The 20,219-nt window shown below is 46.7% G+C and overlaps 2 protein-coding genes across 3 annotated transcripts; one reads left to right on the top strand and one right to left on the bottom strand.

The window, feature by feature from the left end:
• The first annotated feature begins 398 nt into the window (after window positions 1-398).
• On the top strand, window positions 399-16,544 carry GOLGA1 (golgin A1). Of its 2 annotated transcripts, none has more exons than XM_059865422.1 (23): window positions 399-508; window positions 832-1,140; window positions 2,541-2,631; window positions 3,945-4,019; window positions 4,505-4,602; window positions 5,106-5,138; window positions 5,650-5,778; window positions 6,056-6,213; window positions 6,593-6,704; window positions 6,828-6,923; window positions 7,152-7,277; window positions 8,079-8,174; window positions 8,612-8,707; window positions 8,966-9,118; window positions 9,344-9,439; window positions 10,157-10,246; window positions 11,049-11,151; window positions 11,413-11,570; window positions 11,740-11,901; window positions 12,386-12,445; window positions 12,982-13,146; window positions 13,338-13,424; window positions 14,247-16,544. In XM_059865422.1, the coding sequence occupies exons 2-23, from the start codon at window positions 1,006-1,008 to the stop codon at window positions 14,325-14,327; spliced, it is 2,400 nt and encodes a 799-aa protein (XP_059721405.1). In that variant the 5' UTR covers window positions 399-508; window positions 832-1,005; the 3' UTR covers window positions 14,328-16,544. The 2 variants fall into 2 exon arrangements, with proteins under 2 accessions (XP_059721405.1, XP_059721403.1); XM_059865420.1 differs by having other exon boundaries at window positions 6,044-6,213.
• A 662-nt stretch (window positions 16,545-17,206) lies between these two features.
• Window positions 17,207-20,206, bottom strand: ARPC5L (actin related protein 2/3 complex subunit 5 like). Its single transcript, XM_059865425.1, has 4 exons — window positions 20,012-20,206; window positions 19,818-19,890; window positions 19,383-19,559; window positions 17,207-17,772 (listed from the first exon to the last, which is right to left on the bottom strand). Exons 1-4 carry the CDS (start codon window positions 20,149-20,151, stop codon window positions 17,710-17,712), a joined length of 453 nt encoding a protein of 150 aa, XP_059721408.1. The 5' UTR covers window positions 20,152-20,206; the 3' UTR covers window positions 17,207-17,709.
• Window positions 20,207-20,219: the final 13 nt, after the last annotated feature.

The following is a 20,219-nucleotide window of genomic DNA, read 5'->3' as shown; positions in this document are numbered from 1 at the left end:
GGAGGGAGGAGCGGGGCTGAGGGACGAGCCGGGCCGGGCAAGGAGCGGGAGGAGCGGCGATGAGGGACAAGCCGGGCGGGGAGAGAAACGGGAGGAGCGGGGCTGAGGGACGAGCCGGGCCGGGCAAGGAGCGGGGCCGGGGGCGGAGCGGGGCCGGGGGCGGAGCGCGGCCGGGGGCGGAGCGCGGTCGGGAGGCGGAGCGCGGCCGGGGGCGGAGCGCGGCCGGGGGCGGAGCGCGGTCGGGAGGCGGAGCGCGGCCGGGGGCGGAGCGGGGCCGGGGGCGGAGCGGGGCCGGGGGCGGAGCGGGGCCGGGGGCGGAGCGGGGCCGGGGGCGGAGCGGGGCCGGGGGCGGAGCGCGGCCGGGGGCGGAGCGGGGCCGGGGGCGGAGCGGGGCCGGGGGCGGAGCGGGGCCGGCGCCGCTTCCGCCCCGCGCGGCGCTTCCGGGTCGGCGGTGTCCGGGGAAGCGGCGGCGGCCGCGGGACCGGCGAGGCCCGGCTGGGCATGAGCGGTGAGGAGCGAGGGGACGGAGGACCTGGAGAGGAGGGGGCAGCCGGGCCGGGGCCGCGGGGGAGCGACGGTGATAGGCCCTCGGAGCAGAGCAGCTTCCGCGGGCCGGGCCGGGCCGGGCTGAGGGGACCCGCCCGCTCCCCGGGGCCCGGCCCCGCCGCCGTTTGGGGCCGTTGGTTTGGGACTTTAACGGATTCTGCTCCGGGAGACCCGATTTTTTAACGTGTTGTAACAGATGCGATGTTAAAAGGCTTTCTGTTACCTTTAAATGGTCCATGCCGGTGGAATTTTTTGGTGTGGAACCCATTTCTGTTTGATTTGTAGGTACTGCCAGGCCTTGAGGGCTTCAGTGGCGCTGGAAATGCAGTAAACCAGTGGATGAGGCTCAGAATTCAGTCTCAGCGTTTGGAAGCTTTAGACAAGAGTGTCAGCGTATTAAACGTTGGCGGTCGTGGCTTTCCAAAGGACCTGGATATTTCAGGGCTGTAGGGCAGTAAAATGTTTGCCAAATTGAAGAAGAAGATCGCCGAGGAGGCAGCGGTGGCTCCCAGGCCCGGAGGAAGCGCCCGCATGCCCAGGTCTGTCAGCAAGGAATCGATCACGTCTGTGGGAGCAGACTCCGGAGACGACTTTGTGAGTTACACCTTGCTTTGAAATCTCCTTTCTCTGGCAGTATTTTTATTATGGTTTTGCAGACAACCATTTTAAGTCTAGGGTGTGATTTGAAAACGTGCTGTGGTGTCTTTGTAAGTGTATCTCCTAATGCATAAATGTATCATTAGCTTGAGTGAAATTAAATATTGAAGAGAAAGCGTTTGTTAAGCATGGTAGTTGCCAGGAGGCTTTCATTCCCGTGTGAACAGTTTTCATTTTACCTCTGGGCTTCCTGGGACTCTTCCTACCTGAGACATTGTATATGTCTCTGCTGAAAACGCCTGCGGTGTTGCAGTCCAAGCCATTGTAGTTCCTCTCTTTCACTATAAAGCATTGTTTAAACAAGTGGTAAAGTTCCAGGAGCGCATGGGTTAAGTGAGACCCTGGAATGCTCTGGCACCTCTGCCCTGGATGGCTGGCTGTCACATTTCTGAAAGCCTGGATTAAGGCAGTGTCACCCCACTGCTGGAGCCAGCAGGACCCACTGCAGAGCCAGCAGCAAGTCTCTGTTTGGTGTCTGCAGAGTGAAGAAGTTGTTTACACAGCTGGGCTTTAAATAATTATTTCTGAAGCTCAGCTGAAATTTCAGTTGTGTTAAGCAGGAAGTTGGAGCTCCTAATGTTTAAATACATGTTAGAGTGGAAATGTATTAGTTTTGTGTTTTTCTGAGTTTTTTCTTTTTCTTTAGCACTTAGGAAATTCTCATGTCAAAATTCTGTTTGCTATCTTGCAAGTTTGTAGAACAGAAAACAAATAATGAATTGGCAAAACAAAATAATGCAATAATAAAATGGCAAAACAAGTAATGAATTTGAGTGGTCTTCAGAAAACCTCCATGAGTTACTTGTTTTATCAATATTCGTTTAACTGCTCTTGCTATTGGCTTTGATGGAGCAAAACTCACCAGAGCACTCATCAGTCAGTTATGCAGCAGATTTTGTGTGGACAGATTGCTGCATCAGGGCTTCGGTGAGTTTATCCCACCTGAAAAGTATCACTGCTTCTCTTTTAATTGCTTTGATTTTCAGGACTCGCTCTTTGACCTTTCCTGGTGCCTGTGCTGTGGAGCCTGATTTCCTCCCCCTCAGTGATTCCATTGCCCCATGTCCTCAGTGACAGCTGGGACAAACAGGTCCCAGCCCCAGCTCCTTCCCAAGCCCTGTGCTCTGGGGAGCAGGCAGCCTGGCACTGTTAAGCCCTTGCTGGTTTTCTTTTTCAGCATTTTTAACACATTCTGCTGTGCCAGTACAATTTTCCACTCAGTGGGAAAAACAAGTGCTGTTCCTAGGCAGGAGAGTGGTTATTATCCCAGACCTAATGTATGGCAGGATCACTCTTTCTGAATTTTGTGAGTTACAGAGTGTTGCTTTTCTCCCAAGGCTTCTGATGGAAGCAGCTCCAGAGAGGATCTTTCATCCCAGTTGTTAAGAAGAAATGAACAAATAAGAAAATTGGAGGTGAAGCTATCTGGTATGTGCTGTGATACATATAAAACTTGTTATTTTAGGAAATATTTTCCTTTGAATTTACATGGTTTAATTTATTAAAAATTCGTGGGGTTAGGGTCTTTTGAAAATTGATTTGTAGCAGCCCTGTTGATTGACAAGAAGGGAGCATTCAGCATCATTAATTTTTTATGAAGGCAACTGGGTATCTGCTGATTTCAACAATAAATTTAGGTGATTGCTTGGACCAGCTGGGATAGTTTTCTGTCCCATGTTTCAAACAGCATCTGTCCCCACTTGTATGGTTTGTTTAACATAGAGCCTGAGCTTTCTGACAGTAACACAGTGCCATCCTTAAAGAAGTGGGCTTGGAAATGAAGAAGAAACTAAGAATTCAACATAAAACAGTCCTGAGGACTTTTTCTTTCTAATTCCTTTTTCTGTAAGGCTGTGGTAAAGGCTGGCACTGCTCCCCATCCCTGTTGTAGGGAGGGGACCAGGGACTGGGCTGAACCGTGTTACACTGCTGCTTCCCAAAGCTCAGGGAAGGCCTTGGAAAATTAGGAAAGGTTACAGCCAGATAAGGATTGTTTTGATTTATTCTGGTGACTTATTGGGCTTCTGTTCAGTTCAAAAAATTACAGGCTTCAGAAATTATTTCACATCGAATTCAAAAGGCCCAAGTGCTCATCTGCTTGCACAAGGTAAACTTAAAAGTGCTGGCTGGGGCTTAACACAAGAGAGGGAGGCTCTGGGTGCCAGGAGTCTCACGCAGGCAAGCAGCCAGTGAGTAAATCCTCTTCTCCATCGTACAGGAACCTCTCCAGGGTGTGTGTCCACTCTGCTTTGGTTTATATTCCCTCCCGTGTCAGTTCTGCAGAGCGAGGGTGAGGGCAGTGCTGTGGGACTGCAGCAAAGAGCAGATAGATGCAATGGCCATGAATTAACCCTTCCCTGCAGCCTGCAGTGCCAGACACCTTTCCTGAGCAGAGTGAAATGTATCCCTGGTCTGGGATGAAGTAAAAGGGAGGGACAGTTGTTCATTCTCTGGTCCTGCTCTTGTCTGTGTGACTGACACCCTGGGACAGGCCCTTCTGTTTGTGCCAACCCTGTGGACAGTACAGAGCTATTTGCTTGTGTTCATTGTTGTGGTCACCCAAGTTTTCCTCAGCAGGAATGATTTTCTGATTAAGAAAATCATTGTCATTTGCCACTCATCCTTTTTTCTTTTCTTTTGTTTTTTCCTTTCTTTTTCTTTTTTATTTTTGTGTTACCCTAAAAATGTCCTTCCCCAATGTCTGTCCATTCCTGGTCTGTTCTTCTCCCTCCTCACACAAGATTATGCTGATCAGATCCGAAATCTGCAGAAGATAAAAGAGAAGCTTGAAAATGCATTAGAAAAGCATCAGGATTGTACGTATTTTTCTTTTTTCCTTTTTGTTCAGTTAAGTTGAAAATTGCTGTGGTTGGAAGGAAAGAGGTTTGGTGTACAGGTGTGCTAATGATTCCCTTTCAAACCGTGCACCTCTGTAGTGTGAACAATTAGAACACAAGTTGTTACCTTATTTACAGTATAAAAAGCAGCAGCAGCGTGTTGAATGAAGTTGTTATTATGCTCCTTCTGCCAAATTTGGGGCTAACATGCAGGAAAGCCTTTTGGAAACCTGCACTTTGTTCTAATCCAGCAAGGAGCAGTGTTCCTGTCTGCTGTTAGCTTTGGCTCTTTGCCAGCCTGCAATCAGTGTGAGGGAATGAGGAGCACAGCGCTAGTGCTACAGTTAAGATGGGGCTAATTACTTGCAGAAGAAGCTCTTTAAAGTTATAAATAACTTACAGGAAAGTGAGAAGTAATTTTAAAAGATGAGTTTTTAATATAGCTGGTGGTTCTCTGTTGATAGCCTCCATGAGGAAGTTTCAGGAGCAGAATGAAGCTCATCAGGCCAGTCGAGCCAAGATGGCTGAAGGAATGGCTTTGGCCTTGGAAAAAAAGGACAAGGTAAGAGAGCTTGAGCAGGACTATTGAGACTCTCATGACCCCGATGTTTTAAGCAGGTGTTACTATTAATTAAAATAATTGTTCAGCCCTGTGTGTGAGCGTGCCAGCGCTGGGGGAAGGAGGGAGTGCTGAGCTCGGCGCCAGGAGTGGTGCAGGACTTGTCACTGCTCAGACTGTTCCGACTGGTTTGAACAAGAGCCCACAAAAATTCCTAATGAAAGGTTAAGCTTGTGCTTGGATAAGATTCAATGGCAGTAGGCCTGTTGTCACATTTATTTTACTTGCCTAAAACTCATGTATTCGGGTAGCATGAATGATTCCTCAGCCTTAATTCAAGCACTGGCTGTTACTGTACTGCTGCTGATTATTTTTTAATCATTACCAAAGCTTAGTATCTGCTAACAGTACAAATTCTTCTTTTTCTTTAACCATAATTGCTGTCCTTGAAAGTCTGCAAATAGATTTTGATATCTTTTTTTCTCCTTTCTTTCTTCCTTGTTCAGGAGTGGATGGAAAAACTTGGTCAAGTTGAAAAGGTAATTAACCTTGGGTGTTTTTCTCAGGGGGTGTAGGGTAGCTCTGTGCATTTGCAAACACCATCCTGCACACTTCCAGCTCCATCAGAACTCAGCTCTGTTTAGCCCTTTTTATTATTTGGTCTTTGTTCAGAGGGAGGGGCCAATCATTTGCTTTTTGTTACCAGCCCAAATGCCTGGGGAGGTCTTTCTGGTTTTGGTTTTCAGCGGGGAGGTAAAGAACGATGGGTCCTTCTGTAAGGTGGAACATTGTCCATTTTTAAGAGTTTAGCTTAGATGGTCATTGGTGGCATTGTAATGAATTCAGATTTCTTTTTATGGTTTTTTGGAGTTTGGTAATTTTCATTGTGACATGAATCTGAAAGGATTTCTAGTTGTATATGGAGCACAATCAGGAGCTGTATGGCTGCAAGACAAGATTTCTCTCCCAGAGAGTTTGCCTGAACTCACATTATCCTGACATGAGCATACAGATATCATTTGATATCCTTTGGTTCTGTTCATTTATCAGGAAAAGAAATTGCTTCAAACACAGTTACAAGAAATGAGGGAGCAGAGTTTGAATCTTTTCCAAAAACGAGATGAAATTGATGAACTGGAGGGCTTTCAGCAGCAGGAAATTGCCAAAGTTAAACACATGGTAAGAATATTTTAAACTTTTTATTTCCGAAAATTTTTTCTAGGATATTAAGTTAGTGGTATCCCAGCATACATTTTTTCACCCTTTATGCTTGTACACAGATTTGGTGTCAAAATCCTAACAGTAGGTACTGAACACAATATTACATAGTCTATCATCTCACTTAATTCAGCCCACAAATTAGTGAAACAGGCAGGTTTCAGTGAAAAGGTTTATCAGTGTTACTGGTTGTCTGTAAAGCCAAAGATGATCTTCTAATGTTCAGCTTTTGAAAAAGGAAGAGTCTCTGAGCAGAGCAGAGCAGGAGCTGGAGGCGCGTGCCCGGGAGCTGAGCCAGGCTGGAGTGGAGCTGCAGGAGGCCAGGGCCGAGGCCTCGGGGCTGAGCAGGGACCTGCAGGACCTCCAGCAGCAGTTCCTCCAGCTGCAGGCTCACAGGTATGGAGCTGAGTGTTTCACAGGAGCAGTGGAAGTGTTTCCCCTGTATTTTTACTTCATGCTCACTTCTGTCTCTTTGGAAGAATTTATATTTGTAGTGAGTGAACTGAATTATTGCCTCTGCTATGGCCATGGGGATATAAATGCCAAGCCAATGATAGTAATACTTTTTTTGTAAATTATTTCCTTTTTTCATAGTTTGAATGCTTAACTGTCACTATTTTTTGAAAATGTGTAATCAAGCAGTGATTGATGATGGTGGCTGGTTTTAGGACAAGAAAACTTTGTTGATGTCCATTTTTATAAGTGGCAGAATTATCTGCTAAAGATTATTTTTCTGGAATGGTATGTCACTTGTTTTTATTCTCTTTCTGTGAAGAGATGAACTAATGACAGCTGAGACAAATGCAGAAAATAAGATCACTGCTCTGGAGTTAAGAGAACAGGAGCTACAAACTGTCATTCACCAGCTTTCTGTAGACTTGCAAAATGTAAGTTTGAGCCAAGTGAGATTTGATTCAAAGAGCTCCATGTCTGCAGAAGTTAGAATAGATATCAGTTATGTGGTGTTGAAAATTTAGGTTTCAAAGTAAGTAATTTCTCAAAATGTTTAGGCTCGAGTGGCTGGTTCTGGTTGTGAGAAGAGACTGGAAATGTTACAAGTGGAGCATGAATCTCTGAAAGTGGAGTATGAGCAGCAGAAGCAAAAGGTGAGGTGCTTTCAGATGCATGTGCTGCTTCTGGTGCAACAAGGGTGCACATTTGGGTAATGTACACCTTTGTGTAGTTGGAAGTTTGATGTCCAGAAAGTGTTCCAGGATCAAATTGTCTTTTTAAATAGGACTTTCCTTTCTATTGGCATTTCCAAAAGTCAGACCACAACAGATCAGCTGAAAGCTTCATTACAAAAAAGATGCTGTGATTTCTCATTCTCACAGATGACTTTTGAACTTGCTGAGAGAGATAGACTTACTGAACAGCTGCAGGAAAAGGTGTCTTCCCTGGAGAAAAAGCTAGAAAGAAATCTCTCAGGAGATGAACATGTGCAGGAGCTGCTCAAAGAGGTAATTACACAGTTAAAGGCTGCTTAGAGGTACAGTATTAGTTTGTTTTGGGTTTTTTAGGTCTTACATTGCTTCTCACCCATGGAAGGAAAGCTGCTGATGTCACACAGCCACATTTGTCCTGGCAGTGTGTTTTGGCACACTGTGCTGGGCAGAACATTTGGGTGGCTGCACTGAGCCTGTTTGTGTAGGTCCTGCACAGATGTCTGTGTTGGCCTTTCTGCATTGTCTGTTTGGTCATTGCATCTGACTGCTTAAAAGGAAGAGAGCAGCTTTCTGCCATCCCCACAGGAAGTGGAACAATTTGGGAGTTTTTCTAATTAATCCTCACAAGCACAGTGAATGCTTTTCCTTGTTCTTTGGCAAGGGAGGGGAACTGTTTGCACATAGGTGTGCAAACAGAATGTTGTATGCTGAAACCTCAGCCTCAGAAGTGCTAAACAACAGCTGGAAACAGAAACTTAACTGTGGTTAAACCCTTTTCTCTCATTGCTTCTTGATCTCTTTCTCAGGCACTGATGCTCCTGCTCAGAATCAGCAATGTTTCCCCAGATGGGTCTTGGGGATGTTTGCTTTTCCCTGGTCAGGGTGCCTACAGTCACATCACCCCTGTGTTGCTGTGACAAAAGGACTTGGCTTAGTAAACTCAAGGCAGTTTAAAGTTATCTAGAGATAGTAAAACATTCTGTCCCATTTTAGTTTGACCTTATAAATGAAATAAAAAGGAAAATCTTTATTACTCCCCCAACTTATGTCTTTGTCCATCCTTGCTCGTGTTCTTCACCTCAATGTTATCTTCAGAAAGCTGCTCTTGAGCAGAGGCTGGAGGAGAGCAGGCAGCAGGTACTGACAGACAGGACACAGCACAGCCAGGCTCTGAAGCAGCTGGAAACACAGGTGAGCAGTTTTAATTTCACCACAGATTCCCACTCTTTTCATCCTCTATGCCCTACTCCTCCTCCCCTCACTGCACTCCCTGCCAAAGGTGAGACTGCACATTTAATCACATTTAGTCTTGAAAGGAGAATAACTGATCAGTGTCTCTGGACATCTGCCCACTCCATGGGTGGAGGAGGGCCTGGAGGTGAAGACAGAGGTTTTGTGCAGATCCTCCCTGTAGTAAGAAACAAATAACTCAGGTGCAAGCACTGCTGGGGCAGTGCTGTGGGGAAGGATTTCTAAAACCTGTATGTTTCAAATAGGCAGCCTCTCTATCTCTGTGGCTTCTGGATTTAATGTTTACCTTCCCCTCCTGGGCCACTCTGTATTATGCAAACTTTTTTAATAACATAGATGCCAGTGGATAAGGAATTTAATGAATGGTGTAATTTTAGAATAAAGAACTGGAAGAGAAACTACGGATTGCAACAGAAACATTGAAAAAGAGCAGAGAAGCAGCTGCTGACCAGGATCTGAAGGTCCAGAAGCTGGTGAGTCTCCTGCATGTTTCACTGACCAGTAACAGATCAGTCTTCAGCATCCCCAGAGACAATCACTTCTCTGTTTTGTTATTCAAGTGTTTGTTTTCTTGCTGTTTGTCTCCTGAACTCTGGTCTGTGAGTACATGACACTGCTGCCAGAGGAACAGTGTTCCTCAGTTTGAGAGTGTCTCATGGAATGGTGTCTGATCTTGTCAGAATGATGTCAAAATACCATTCTATTAACGGGGTTTTCTTTATTCTCTTAAGCAAACTGATCTAGAGCATGAAAGAAAACAGCTGCAGCAACAGATTTTAAGTGAAAAACATCAGTATGATGAGAAAGTTACTGGGCTGGAGTCTCAGATTGCTGCTCTTGAAAAAGCTTGGGAATTGGATAAAACAACAACTCAGCACAGGATTGTAAGTACAGGAACTGTCTGGTGGGTTGTGAGAGTCTTTACAGCATGATTTCAACACAGCTTGTAGAGCTTGCTTGTTGTCTGAATGTTCTTATTCAGCACTCCTGGCATTATAATAGAAGATACCATACTTTGAGGCACTAAATATGAGCAAAACATTAGGTTATTGTTCAAACAAAGTATTAGAAAAATTGTGCTGTGTATTTAAACACTCTTTATTTTACAGAGCCAATTGGAAAAGGAAAATGAAAACCTCAAGGGAAGCAAAGAAGAGTATGAGAGTTCATTAAAACAACAAGAGTCTGAACTGAACAGGCTAAAGGTAAGGGCTGGATGGGAACTGGCATTGTCCTGGGACAGAGCTGAGGCTGGGGAGCAGTAAACAGCACAGTGGGTTACATTCAGTGCTTGGAGGCCTGTTCTGTTCAGGTTGCAGGTACTTGGAGCTGTAAATCATCTCTGGTACTCAGCAGAAATGTGTTTGAGAAGCATTACAAAGGGCTGACCCTTTCCTGAACCAGAGTGTTTGGGTCTGCCTAAATCAGGCAGAAATAATACATTCCCATATTGTCAGGGATGTGAAGAGCTTGGAAATCCTGTTAGCAGTGGTGAATACAGAATGGGTCAACATCAGATTCCACTCACAGTGTTCTAACCAAAAAGTTTAAACTAAATTAGTTGGGTGTTGACAGTTTATCCAATTTTGACTGTGATTTTAGATGGTTGAAATTTTTTTCATAGCTATTCCTGGATGCACAATTGGAATAAAGATCTGTTGTAGCAAGGAGCTACTTCTTTGTAATAAAGGCTTCAGGCTGAAAGTTCTTGTTAGCATTGGGTTTGTTTGGGTTCTTACATCAGTTCTGTGTTGCTTTTGCATATGCAGAAAGCAGCAGTCAGTAAAACAAACCTAACTCATTTGGAAATTGTAGTGTGTCAGAACACTTTAATTGTAGTCCTAGTAGATTTGGGGTTCAAGATGAGAGACTGACTTGATTTAGTTGTCTCACATAACCTTTCAATTAATTCTGCTTTGCAGAATGAGATGAGCAGCAGAGAAACTGTCAGTGTGGAAATTGCCAAAGCATTGGAAGAAACAAGGAAACAGAGAGAGGAATTACAAGAGCAGGTTGGTTAATGATGACTGTTTTAAAATCTATTTGAGACATCCCAGCCTTTCAAAGAGCAGACTAGATTTGGATGTATTTATCCTAACATTCAAGACCCTTGGTCAGAATCCTATGCACAGCATGTGAGACAGCAGTGGTTGCCTCAGTAAACCTGAGACTGTTTCAGAGCCCTGTCACCTGTGAGGTGTTACTGTCTCAGTGCACTGGCCACGGGGAGCCTCTGACATCTGGCAGCTTCTTTGAGAGAAACCTGTTTGTTCTGGCTAGTTCCTTCAGTGCCTGTGTCCCATCTGGGTTCCTCCAGAGCAGAGCAGTTGTGAAATTGTACATTTCCTCACAGGGAGGAGCTTGTATCCAGTACCAGCTGTCAGTTCTAGGTAGTCTTATTTTGCTCTTCCTGTATAAAAAATGGTGGATAATGTGAGCTTGTGCTTGCTTCAAGTAAGAACTGTCAGCTGAGGAGGTTTGACTGAGTTAGTCCCATCTTTTGGTTTCTTTATGCTTCTGGGACTGCTGTAGATCTGTGCTTGCTGGGCCAGGTCTGTGTGGAAGGGGTTTAAGGCCATCTCCTGTTTTGCTCAGAGGCTTTTGCAGCTGCCACATGCTGGCTGTGACAATCTGATGGTGGCACAGAAGCCAAGTGGGGTTTAGCTCTTCCAGTAATAACTTCAGTGCTTGTTCCTGAGGGCAGCATTGTGGAGGTGATGCCTGCTGGGCCTCTGAAGGATGTTGGATCTTTCAAAACCTTCTTCCTGTTTTATATCTTTAATGACTTCTGTTCATTGTTTTCCTGCTTTGAAGGTTTCACATCTGAATACCCTAGTAAAGGAGAAAGACCAGCTGATTGGTGAAAAATGTGATCTGCTGCTAAAACAGAAGGAAGAACTGAACCAACTCAGTCAAGGTTAGACCAAATGAGTCTACTGCATCCCAGACAACTTAAGTAGAGTCTCTAGTTCTGGCCTTGCCTGGTAGATTGTAATTTTTCTAGATTCCTCTTTCGTATTTAATCTTTTAGCATTTTCAAAATGCACTAACAATTGGACAGTCTCTCATCTGTCTTTCTGTCTCTCCCCTGGCTTTCTGTCTTCATGACAGACCAAATGGATTAGAATCTCCCATCTGATGTGCAACACTGATACTAAGCAGGTCTCTCCTTTCCCAGACCATGAAGCTGTCTTGCTGCAGGTGCATCAGCTACAGCTGGACATAGAAGCAAGGCAGAGCCAAGCAGTGGAGATAGAGGAAACAGCAAGAAAAGAAATTGATGAGCTGAAGCTGCAGGTACAGGAGTGCCTGTTGGCCAGAGAGCATGAGAAAAATGTGAGTGCAGTTGCAAATCCATTCTCAGACTTCCTGGAAAAAGAGGGAGGTGTGCAGGAGCCCCCCAGGTCTGTCCTGCCTGGACAACCAAAAAGAAGTCTGCCTTTCTCCCTGGGGAATGGTCTTGGGCTGCAAATGTCATTATATCTCTCCATGTTTATTTTTATAGGTTTTAGAACTGGAGGAATCAACGAGGGCCTTGAGCAATGAGCATTTGCCTTCTCCAGAAAACTCCGTGGTGGAACAGAACGGAGAGGTGGCAGCTGCAGATGTTGTTCAACTTCAGAAGGATAACAGAGAGCTGGAACAGCAAATTGCTGAGAAAAACAAGGTGAACAGAAACAGCTGGTAGTCTTTCCCTTTTTAATTAGGAAGCCAAGTAGCTGGTGCTGCCTGTGCTGCAGCCTTAAAAGCCTGTCCCATTTGAATCCAGTATGCTGTGAGTAAATGCTTTTCTCTGGATTGCACAAGTATCTACCAACCATGAATAAAAACTGCAGCAAGAGCTGCATGATCCTGATCTATTTTGGCAGAAGATGCATCCAGTGATACTATTTACAGCTTTCCTGCAGAGCCCTCTGAGTGAATTGGGTTCAGCTCCATGGCGCTGTCACAGGACAGCCCAAGTGTCCTGTCACATGCCTGCTGCTGTGTGCAGCTGGCAAGGCAAGGCAAGGCTTTCAGGTGCTTCTTCACAGCTGTCAGTGCTGGTTAATTATTATTTCATTCAGTACTCGTTTGTCTTGGGTTTTTCCAGATACCTGGGGGTCCTGACAATGAGTACTGTGTTAAACTCTCCTTTGCTGTGCTTACAGATGATAAAGCAACTTCAGCAAAGAATGACAGAACTGAAGAAAACTCTCCAGAAAGAGCTGGTAAGGGTTGTGTGTTTTCAGTCTCTTCAGATGGCACTTACTGGCAGGTTCTTGCACTGTTAGTCCAAAAGCTTGACTGCTAACTCCCATTGCATCCCTCTGCAATGGTTTATCTCTCCAAGAAAAAAATAATCTATTTAAAAGAAAATTAACAGAGGTTTTAAAAATGTTGGTTTTGCTCTGATGTTGAAAATTATTCTGAAGAAAGCCCACATTTGAAAGGCTCAAAGCATGTTAGTGATAGGAGAAAATTACCAGGGGACAGTTTCCACCATGGAGGCAGTTCTGTGCTGGTTTGGGTAACACACACAGATCACTGACATCAACCAGCTCCTGTCCTGGAGTGCAGGGAGAGCTGGAGACACTTCTCTGCTGTGGCCCCATGAAGGATGGGGAGCTGTTGATGCCCAGTGTGTACCCACCTGTGGGTACAACCCTCTTTAGATATCCTGAACCCAGACCCCTCCCAGTGTCAAGCTAACAGCATCTGCAATGTACTTCTCTTTTTCTTCTGTGGATTTTTTATTTTTCTGTAGAAAATAAGGCCTGACAGTGAGGTACCTGAGCTACGTGCAAATTCTGAAGTGCCTAATGCTTCTGTGACTGTCACCAACAACTCTGACTTGAACGACTCCAGGGAGATAAACTTCGAGTACCTTAAACATGTTGTACTAAAGTTCATGTCCTGCAGGGAATCTGAGGTAAAGGTGCCACTTACTTCTCTTACTTCTCTTTCTGCATCTGTCTTTCTCTAGAAATTGCCACCTGTCACCTCCTAAGGACACTTAATGCCAATTCCATAATTTTACAATTAAAAAGTGTTCAGTGGGGGCAATAAAACAAAATTGCTGACAGCAACATGTTTGGAACACAACTCTGTGGTTTCTTTCAGGCATTCCATCTCATTAAAGCTGTGTCTGTGTTACTGAATTTTTCACAAGAGGAAGAAAACATGCTCAAAGAAACTCTGGAGTACAAGGTAAGGGTTCTGTACCATACGTGGCCTCTAATGAGACAATGAAAATTCCTAGATGCTAGGAGATTAGGAAAAGTGTCTTTTTCCCAAATGTTAGCTACAGTAATAAATGTAACTTATTATTAAAATGTTAGCTGGGCTGCATGCATGCCAGGAATTGTCCCTTTCAGTGAGGGAAATAGCAGCTTTCTGGTGCTCAGAGGAGTTGGGAGCACAGCTTTGCCCAGTGGACTTGATCTGTAGGGAGAAGCTGGGAGCTCCTTCCCCAGGGTCAGTGTTTAACAGCAGGAGCCTAGTTCTGGGTTTGTCCTTTTCACATTGGGCTCAGACACCAAGATCTGTGTCTCCTTTCCATGGGCTGAGGTCTGCATGGCCCTGGCTGTGTGGTGGTTAGGGAATGTTCAACAGTGAGTGCTGCCTCAGCTCCAGGTCCTGCATCATCCCTGCCCACCCAGGGAGCTGGGATGTTCAGTCTGCAGATGAAGAGATTTCCTCACCCTCTGGTTCAGGGAACACTAATGCTGTATTGACTAAAGGCACTGTGTTTAAATGACTGTAGAGTTCTAATTTGAAATTATTTTAAAGGAATACATGTAAGTATGATCTTCAGTAATTTTCACCTGTGGGAAGTGAGTGATGTTCCTTCCAGATGTGATTGTGTGAAGCTGCCTCCCCTTCTTCAGTCTGGAGTCTGGAGCATTGTGATTATTTTATAAATAGCTCTTTCCATCAAAGGATGAGAACATGGCTGTGTCCCATGTTATTTCTTTCCACACCTTAGAAGTGTGACCCCTGTGTGACGTGTGCTGTGCTGTTGTGTCCTAGATGTCCTGGTTTGGGTCAAAGCCATCCCCCAAAGGCAGCATCCGCCCGTCCATCTCGAGCCCAAGGACTCTGTGGCCTTAAGGGAACCTGAAGGTGGCAGGCAGTATCCAGGCACTTCTTTCTGTGAAAAGAATGCTGAACACACTGCTCCAGGTGTGTCTTAATCACTGTCATTGCAGTATTTTGTACAAGAACTTCTGGCTCTGTTTACAAAACTAATGCTGTGCAAGGAGACCTTTTCACTACAGCTGGAACAGCTCTGGGCTGGAGTTGGGGACCCCTCGGTGTCTGTGATGGGAGCAGCTCCTTGTGCCCAGCACTCCTGGGTTCCTGGCACCACAGGGTTCTGAGCACTTCACTGGCAGCAGGGCTGCCAGTGCAGGCTCTTGGGATGGTGATTCCAGCTGCTGTTGCAGGTGCTGCAGTCCAGTGACTGGGCACAGGAAAGCTGCTTGTCTGGCTGTGGGAAGCCAGCAATGGAACATGTGTTGGCAGAACAGTGTTGAGAGTGGAATGGTTTGCAAAGCCTTTCACAGGACAGGAGCGGGAGCTTTAACCAAAAAAGAACTCTGCCTTGCCTTCTAATACTGACATTAACTAATGGTTGGCATTTTTTCATATCACTGTGTAATTTAAGGTGCATTTATCCTGGCCTGCAGCCATCAAGGCTGCATGTTGATGATTATTTAATTTGAGAGCACAACTTTAGAGTTGTCTGATTTTACTTTTCTTAAAGAAAAATAATATTTAAAATGGTCTTAATTATAGTACCTAATCCTCAGTCGCCTTTACAACTAATCCATTAGCCTGTTCCAGGGGTTGTTAGCAGTGGGAAAAGGGGTAGGAAACCATTTTAAATTTTTAAAGCTGAGTTCCAGGTATTGTAAATCCACACTGAAAAATACTTTTTATTTAAAAAAATAAAAATCTAGTTACAAAGGGTGAAGAATGCTGGTACTAAACATTTTGATTAATTTTTTCATTTTTTTCTTCCAAGTGTGCTAGCAACAAATCCTTATAACCAGGATCTGCCTCTTTGGTTGTGGTTTTCTGTACTTCAAATACTGATGCTTAAAAACTGCTATGAATATGTTAAGTCCTGACTATTACAGTAAAAGAAATGCTGCTCATCAGGGGTTTGAGGGCAAAATTCAACTCTTAGTGAACATGTTGTGGTTCCAGCAGCTTGTTTTCCTAATCAGGACAGGGGACCAAGGTGGCACTTCCTCCCTGGAAGCACAATTTTGCCCAGAGTTATTAACACTACTGCAAAATCTGGATTCACACGGGAAGCAGCACTAAGTCTGATTCCTGAAAACTGAGACCTATTTCCAAAAATCTACACATGTATGGAATTCAGTGAGCATGCTGCAGTTCTGGGAAATCTCTTACAAGTTGATGCTTCTGTTAAATACATTCAGGATAATTCAAGCTTTCTCCAGTGGAGCTCCAGCAGGAGGTGAATGTGCAGATGCAGAGGATCCAGAGCCTGCTGCTCTCCCAGACAGCCCCACCCCTGACACAGGTACTGCCAGGAGCTGTTACTGGGCACAGGTGCTGCTCCTCACTTAGAGCCAGGTTGGATTTGTCTGAAGTTAAGAAAACCAACAGAATTTTTTGGTATGCTAAAGCTTTAGTGTATTTTTTTGTCCAAACAGTCTTCAGGAACCAGATCCATGGCACTTCCAGACAGGACAGAGCATGGGAGGGTTCAGCCCTGCTCTGCTGTGAAAACAGACAATCAAAAAGTACATTTATTTCAATTGTTTCTCTTCTGAGATACAGCGGGGTGGAATAGCCCTGGGAGGATTTTATCCTCTGAAATCTTTTCCTTTGTAATGTCCCTTTGCCCTGCCCTGTTTCTGTGGGACCAGGGATCAGGACTCCCTCACTTCCCCTGCTCCCTGCTGAATGACTGTTGGGTTTATGCTGATCCTGGCTTCAAAGGTTACTGCTGAACACTAAGGAGAGCAGGACAGGCAGCCTGGAACAGAGTGACAAAGTAAAATCTTCTGTTACATATTCACTAACAACTTCGGTTTCAGATCCCAAAGCTCATAAAGGATCAACTTACCATAAACTACTTCTTAAGTGTTGAGTTTTCGTTAGGTATCAGAGCAAGACTGGTGTGTATACATGTATTAAAAAGCTAATGCACTTTCCCTTGTCTCAGAACAGTGGTTATACATAATCCTTTCTATCACCATTGGACTTCTTTCCTTCTATGCTGTAAATATGGATTGTATGATGAAACACTATGAAATTTGTGGTGCAATACATTTTGGATCAAACCCCTAATCTTGATTTCTTTGTTTTTATAGTTCTGGTTATCTCCCTTAGGATGCTATAGCTATTTAAAATTGACCTTTAAACCATGACCCACACCCCACCTTTGCCCAGAGTGAGGACAGGTGTGCCAGCTGTGCCACCAAGGCCTCCCACAGGGAGGTGTGCCACAATGAGTTGTGCCACTGTGCTTCCAAAATCACCTCCCACCAGACCAGCTGCTGCTGCACTTTGAGCAGCTGCTGGAAGAGAGGACTGGGTGGAGCTGGGGCTCCCCAGGCAGCTGCTCCTTGGTGCCAAAGGGCAGGGAGCCCTGCCAGACGGACGAGGGGACAGCCATGGATCCAGGAGTGTGTCCTGCCTGGGCAGAGGACACACTAATACTTACATCACAAGTCCTGAAGTATCTGCTTGACTTTCCAGCGTGGACAAGAATATAAAAATCCAACTCAGGGTCCTTACTACGTGTTCTATTCACTGCATCTTTTAAGTCTTGATTGGGACTGCTGAGCTTGGTCTCACTCCCTACATCCAGGACAGAGCTGGATTTGAGGACAAATTCTCTAAGTTGCTGGAGTTAGGAGCAGTCCTAAAAGGTGGACACTGGGTTGGACTGGGTTATTGCAGGCCTGCTTTGGAGTAAGTGTCAGACTTACAGTTTAGCTGAAAATAAATTTAACTCACGTGATCTAAGAACTTTATTGATGCAGCAGGCACTTCACTTTACATGAACCCAAGGCCAGAGTCCAAGAGTCCTTCACCCCCACGTTCCCAGCCACCGTTCAGAGAGCCCTTCTCCCACCCTCAGCTGCAGGACCTCAGCCTGGACACAGCTACCTTGGGACTAAGCAGGACACACGGGAGCTTGTATCACCACCCCTGGCTAAAGCAGCATCTGAAATACCTGCCCACTTCCAGGACAGGAGGCAGGAGTGTGCCTTCTCTCTGCCTGTTAGAGAAGGGAGCAGGAGAATGTCTTGGCTCCTAGATGTGATAGTCGGAATATGCAGGAATACCTTTACTCTTCCCCCACCTTTAAGGTTAAAAGCATTCCAAGAGGAGGTTACTGTAGGATTTCAGTAGATTGCAATCTCTAATAAAGATGGACCAGTGTAATTTCAGCTCATTCCTTCTTCTGAGTCCAAACCTGACCGTCACCTCTGTCCAAGTTAAGTCTTTACACAGTCTTTCTTGCTGTGAGAACTCTTATTATGGAGCCCAGGCCTCCTACTGCCAGTGCCTGTGGGAAAGGAGAGAGGTTACAGAGTCACCACACCCCACACAGAGCAAACACTGAAGAGTTCAGCCACAGAAGGGACTATGGCTCTTCTCCAAAGCTAGAAACTGTCCTTCTCCACAATCTAACCAGCTTCTGGATCTCGAGGGCTCCATTGTTGCAAGTCACTGACAGAGAATGTCTCACCTCCCTTATCCCTGAGGAGAGGAGGAGGGGCTCGCTTCAGTTTCATTTGTGTCCCTCAATGTGAACAGTGTTTCCTTCTGAAGTCTACAAGATGGAGGTGATTATAAAAACAATATTTAAGCTGACTGCTGGAAGTGGGGCATTTACTTTGCAGCCACAATCCAAGGGTATCAGAGCAGAGCGAGACTGGGGAGCATGGCTGGACAAAGGCACAGCACCCACCTGGAGCAGGACTGGCAGGTAAATGCTCCTGAGCTACCAGACCTGCCACAGGCCTTTCCAGAGGACAGACTGGTACTACCACTGAGCTGACTCTGCTCTGAGCAAGCCACACATCCTACCAGAACTGCCACAAAGCAGAACACCAGGCTCTAAACCCTGCCTACTCAGACCTGCCTTACTCCTTTCACAACAGACAGGACGAGATGCCTTTCATGTCCCTGCATGCTCTGAGTACCAGTCAGGGTGGTGGAGTGTCACCTCCCACGCTGGGAGCACCACCCACACTTACCTGAAAGCACCTCAGTGGAAACAACAGGAAAAAAAGAAAAAAAATAACAAGCAGAAACATGTTCTTTTGCTGTCCCAAGAAACTCCCTCCTCCTTGTCAAGCCTTGGCAAAGCTGGTAACAGCAGCAATAGCTGGAGTCATGGTACACCAGCTTTACGTACAGCAGGAAAAGCTCTGCACCTTGGGAAAAGGACACCAGCATTCGCAGCAGCTGCCCTGCACAGGGAGCTGCAGCATTCCCAGGGATCAGTTTTCCTAGGAGCACTGACAGCCAGGGCTTCAGCTGAAACCCCTGCAAGTGGGGCAAGAGTTCACCTGGATTCCTGCCCGGGGGCAGGGGCACCCAGCAGCTGCTTCAGGGATGTGCCTCTCCCCAGAATGTGCCTCAGCCATACAGACAGGGAAGGAGGCTTCACAGTCAGCTGCTGAACACATCCCACACTCCCTGTTTCACAGCTGACATTCCACAGAAACCCAGGAGGCCCCTGCTGGTCCCCAATGGAATCTCTGGAGACCTCAGAATCCTCTCCTGGGCCAACCAAACAGGTTTGCTAAAGCCTGTGACTCAGCTGATGCAAAGTGCCAGCCTGAGCCCCCTGGCTGGGCCCCAGAGGAAGCTGCAGCTGCCCTGTCCCTTCTGGGACATCTCCTGCTGGGTGCCAAGGGCAGCACGAGGCTTTCCCCCGCAGGGAGAACTCCCTGCCCTAAGTCTCCTCTCCCCATGGCAGAGGGTAAGGTTTGAAATATAGGCAAAGGCTTTGTGAATGCAGGCTCAAAGAGACCAAAGATGAAAGGAAACATTGAGCTCCTCAGGGATGAGGTCCTGCCACCACCAGCTTCTCTTCAGGAGCTCTCCTGAAACCACTGGCCAGGACCCTGCGAGTGTGGCTGAGCCAAGAGTGTCCCCAGCACGTACCTTTTCATGCCACTGAAGTAATATTGCACTGCTGTTTTCTGTTGGCTTTTCAAATCCTTTATAAATGTACTTCATTAACAAATCAACACCATTTCTGTCTAAGGAATTCACTGCTTGTTCTATTTCACTGCTTTTAAAAGACGTGAGGACTTTAAGCATCGTTCCCTGGGCCTGCTCCTGGGAAGAGAAGGCAGAGAGAGACACGTGAGAACGAGAACAGCTGGGAACGATCCCAAGACTCGTGTTTGGCAGGAGATGGCCGCGCTCCAGGCTGGGTTATTTCTGTAGGCGAGGTGAGCAGAGCCGGGGTTAGAGGAGGAAGGGCAAACACAGGGGGATCCCCGCGCCAGCCCAGGCTCCCCGACCGCAGCGGCGCCGCTCGGATCGGCGCGGTGCCGCTGTCCCCGGCAGCCGCGCAGCCCTGCCCGGCCTTACCTTCATCGCCTGGCTCCTGCTGCTGCCCGGGGAGCTGCGGATGGCGGTGTGGAAGGCCCGCAGCGCCTCGCCTGTGCGGCGGCGGTCAAGGACTCAAACCGGGACCCGCGTGCGCGGCTCACGGGCGGCTCCGGCCCGAGCGGCGATCGCGGCCGCTGCCCGGGACTCCCCGGCCCCCCCGGCCCAAAGGATATTGCCTGAGCAGCGCTTCCACCTCGGGGCTGGCATCGGGCTCGGCCGCCGCCGCCTCCTCGGGCTCCTCCACGAAGCGGTTCTCGTCGTACTGGTCGATGTCGAGGCGGCGGAAGCGGGACGAGAGCGTGCTCCGCGCCATCCCCGCCGCCCCGGCCCGCGCCAGCCGGAAACGGCGCCGGCCCCGGCGGAACCGGAACCCGCGCGGCC

The sequence above is a fragment of the Haemorhous mexicanus genome, chromosome 21, assembly GCF_027477595.1.
Source record: "Haemorhous mexicanus isolate bHaeMex1 chromosome 21, bHaeMex1.pri, whole genome shotgun sequence".
Classification (NCBI taxonomy): Eukaryota; Metazoa; Chordata; class Aves; order Passeriformes; family Fringillidae; genus Haemorhous; species Haemorhous mexicanus.
This window is presented reverse-complemented; position numbering and strand designations above follow the sequence as displayed.

Excerpts from the sequence above, each read along its gene's own strand:
- GOLGA1 (XM_059865420.1), top strand. The coding sequence starts at position 1,006 with ATGTTTGCCAAATTGAAGAAGAAGATCGCCGAGGAGGCAGCGGTGGCT. Across the intron at positions 5,139-5,649 it reads AACTTGGTCAAGTTGAAAAG|GAAAAGAAATTGCTTCAAAC; the intron begins GTAATTAACCTT and ends TTCATTTATCAG. Across the intron at positions 6,705-6,827 it reads TTTCTGTAGACTTGCAAAAT|GCTCGAGTGGCTGGTTCTGG; the intron begins GTAAGTTTGAGC and ends CAAAATGTTTAG.
- ARPC5L (XM_059865425.1), bottom strand. The coding sequence starts at position 20,151 with ATGGCGCGGAGCACGCTCTCGTCCCGCTTCCGCCGCCTCGACATCGAC. Across the intron at positions 19,891-20,011 it reads GTGGAAGCGCTGCTCAGGCA|AGGCGAGGCGCTGCGGGCCT; the intron begins ATATCCTTTGGG and ends CCGCCGCCGCAC. Across the intron at positions 19,560-19,817 it reads GCAGGAGCCAGGCGATGAAG|GAGCAGGCCCAGGGAACGAT; the intron begins GTAAGGCCGGGC and ends TTCTCTTCCCAG.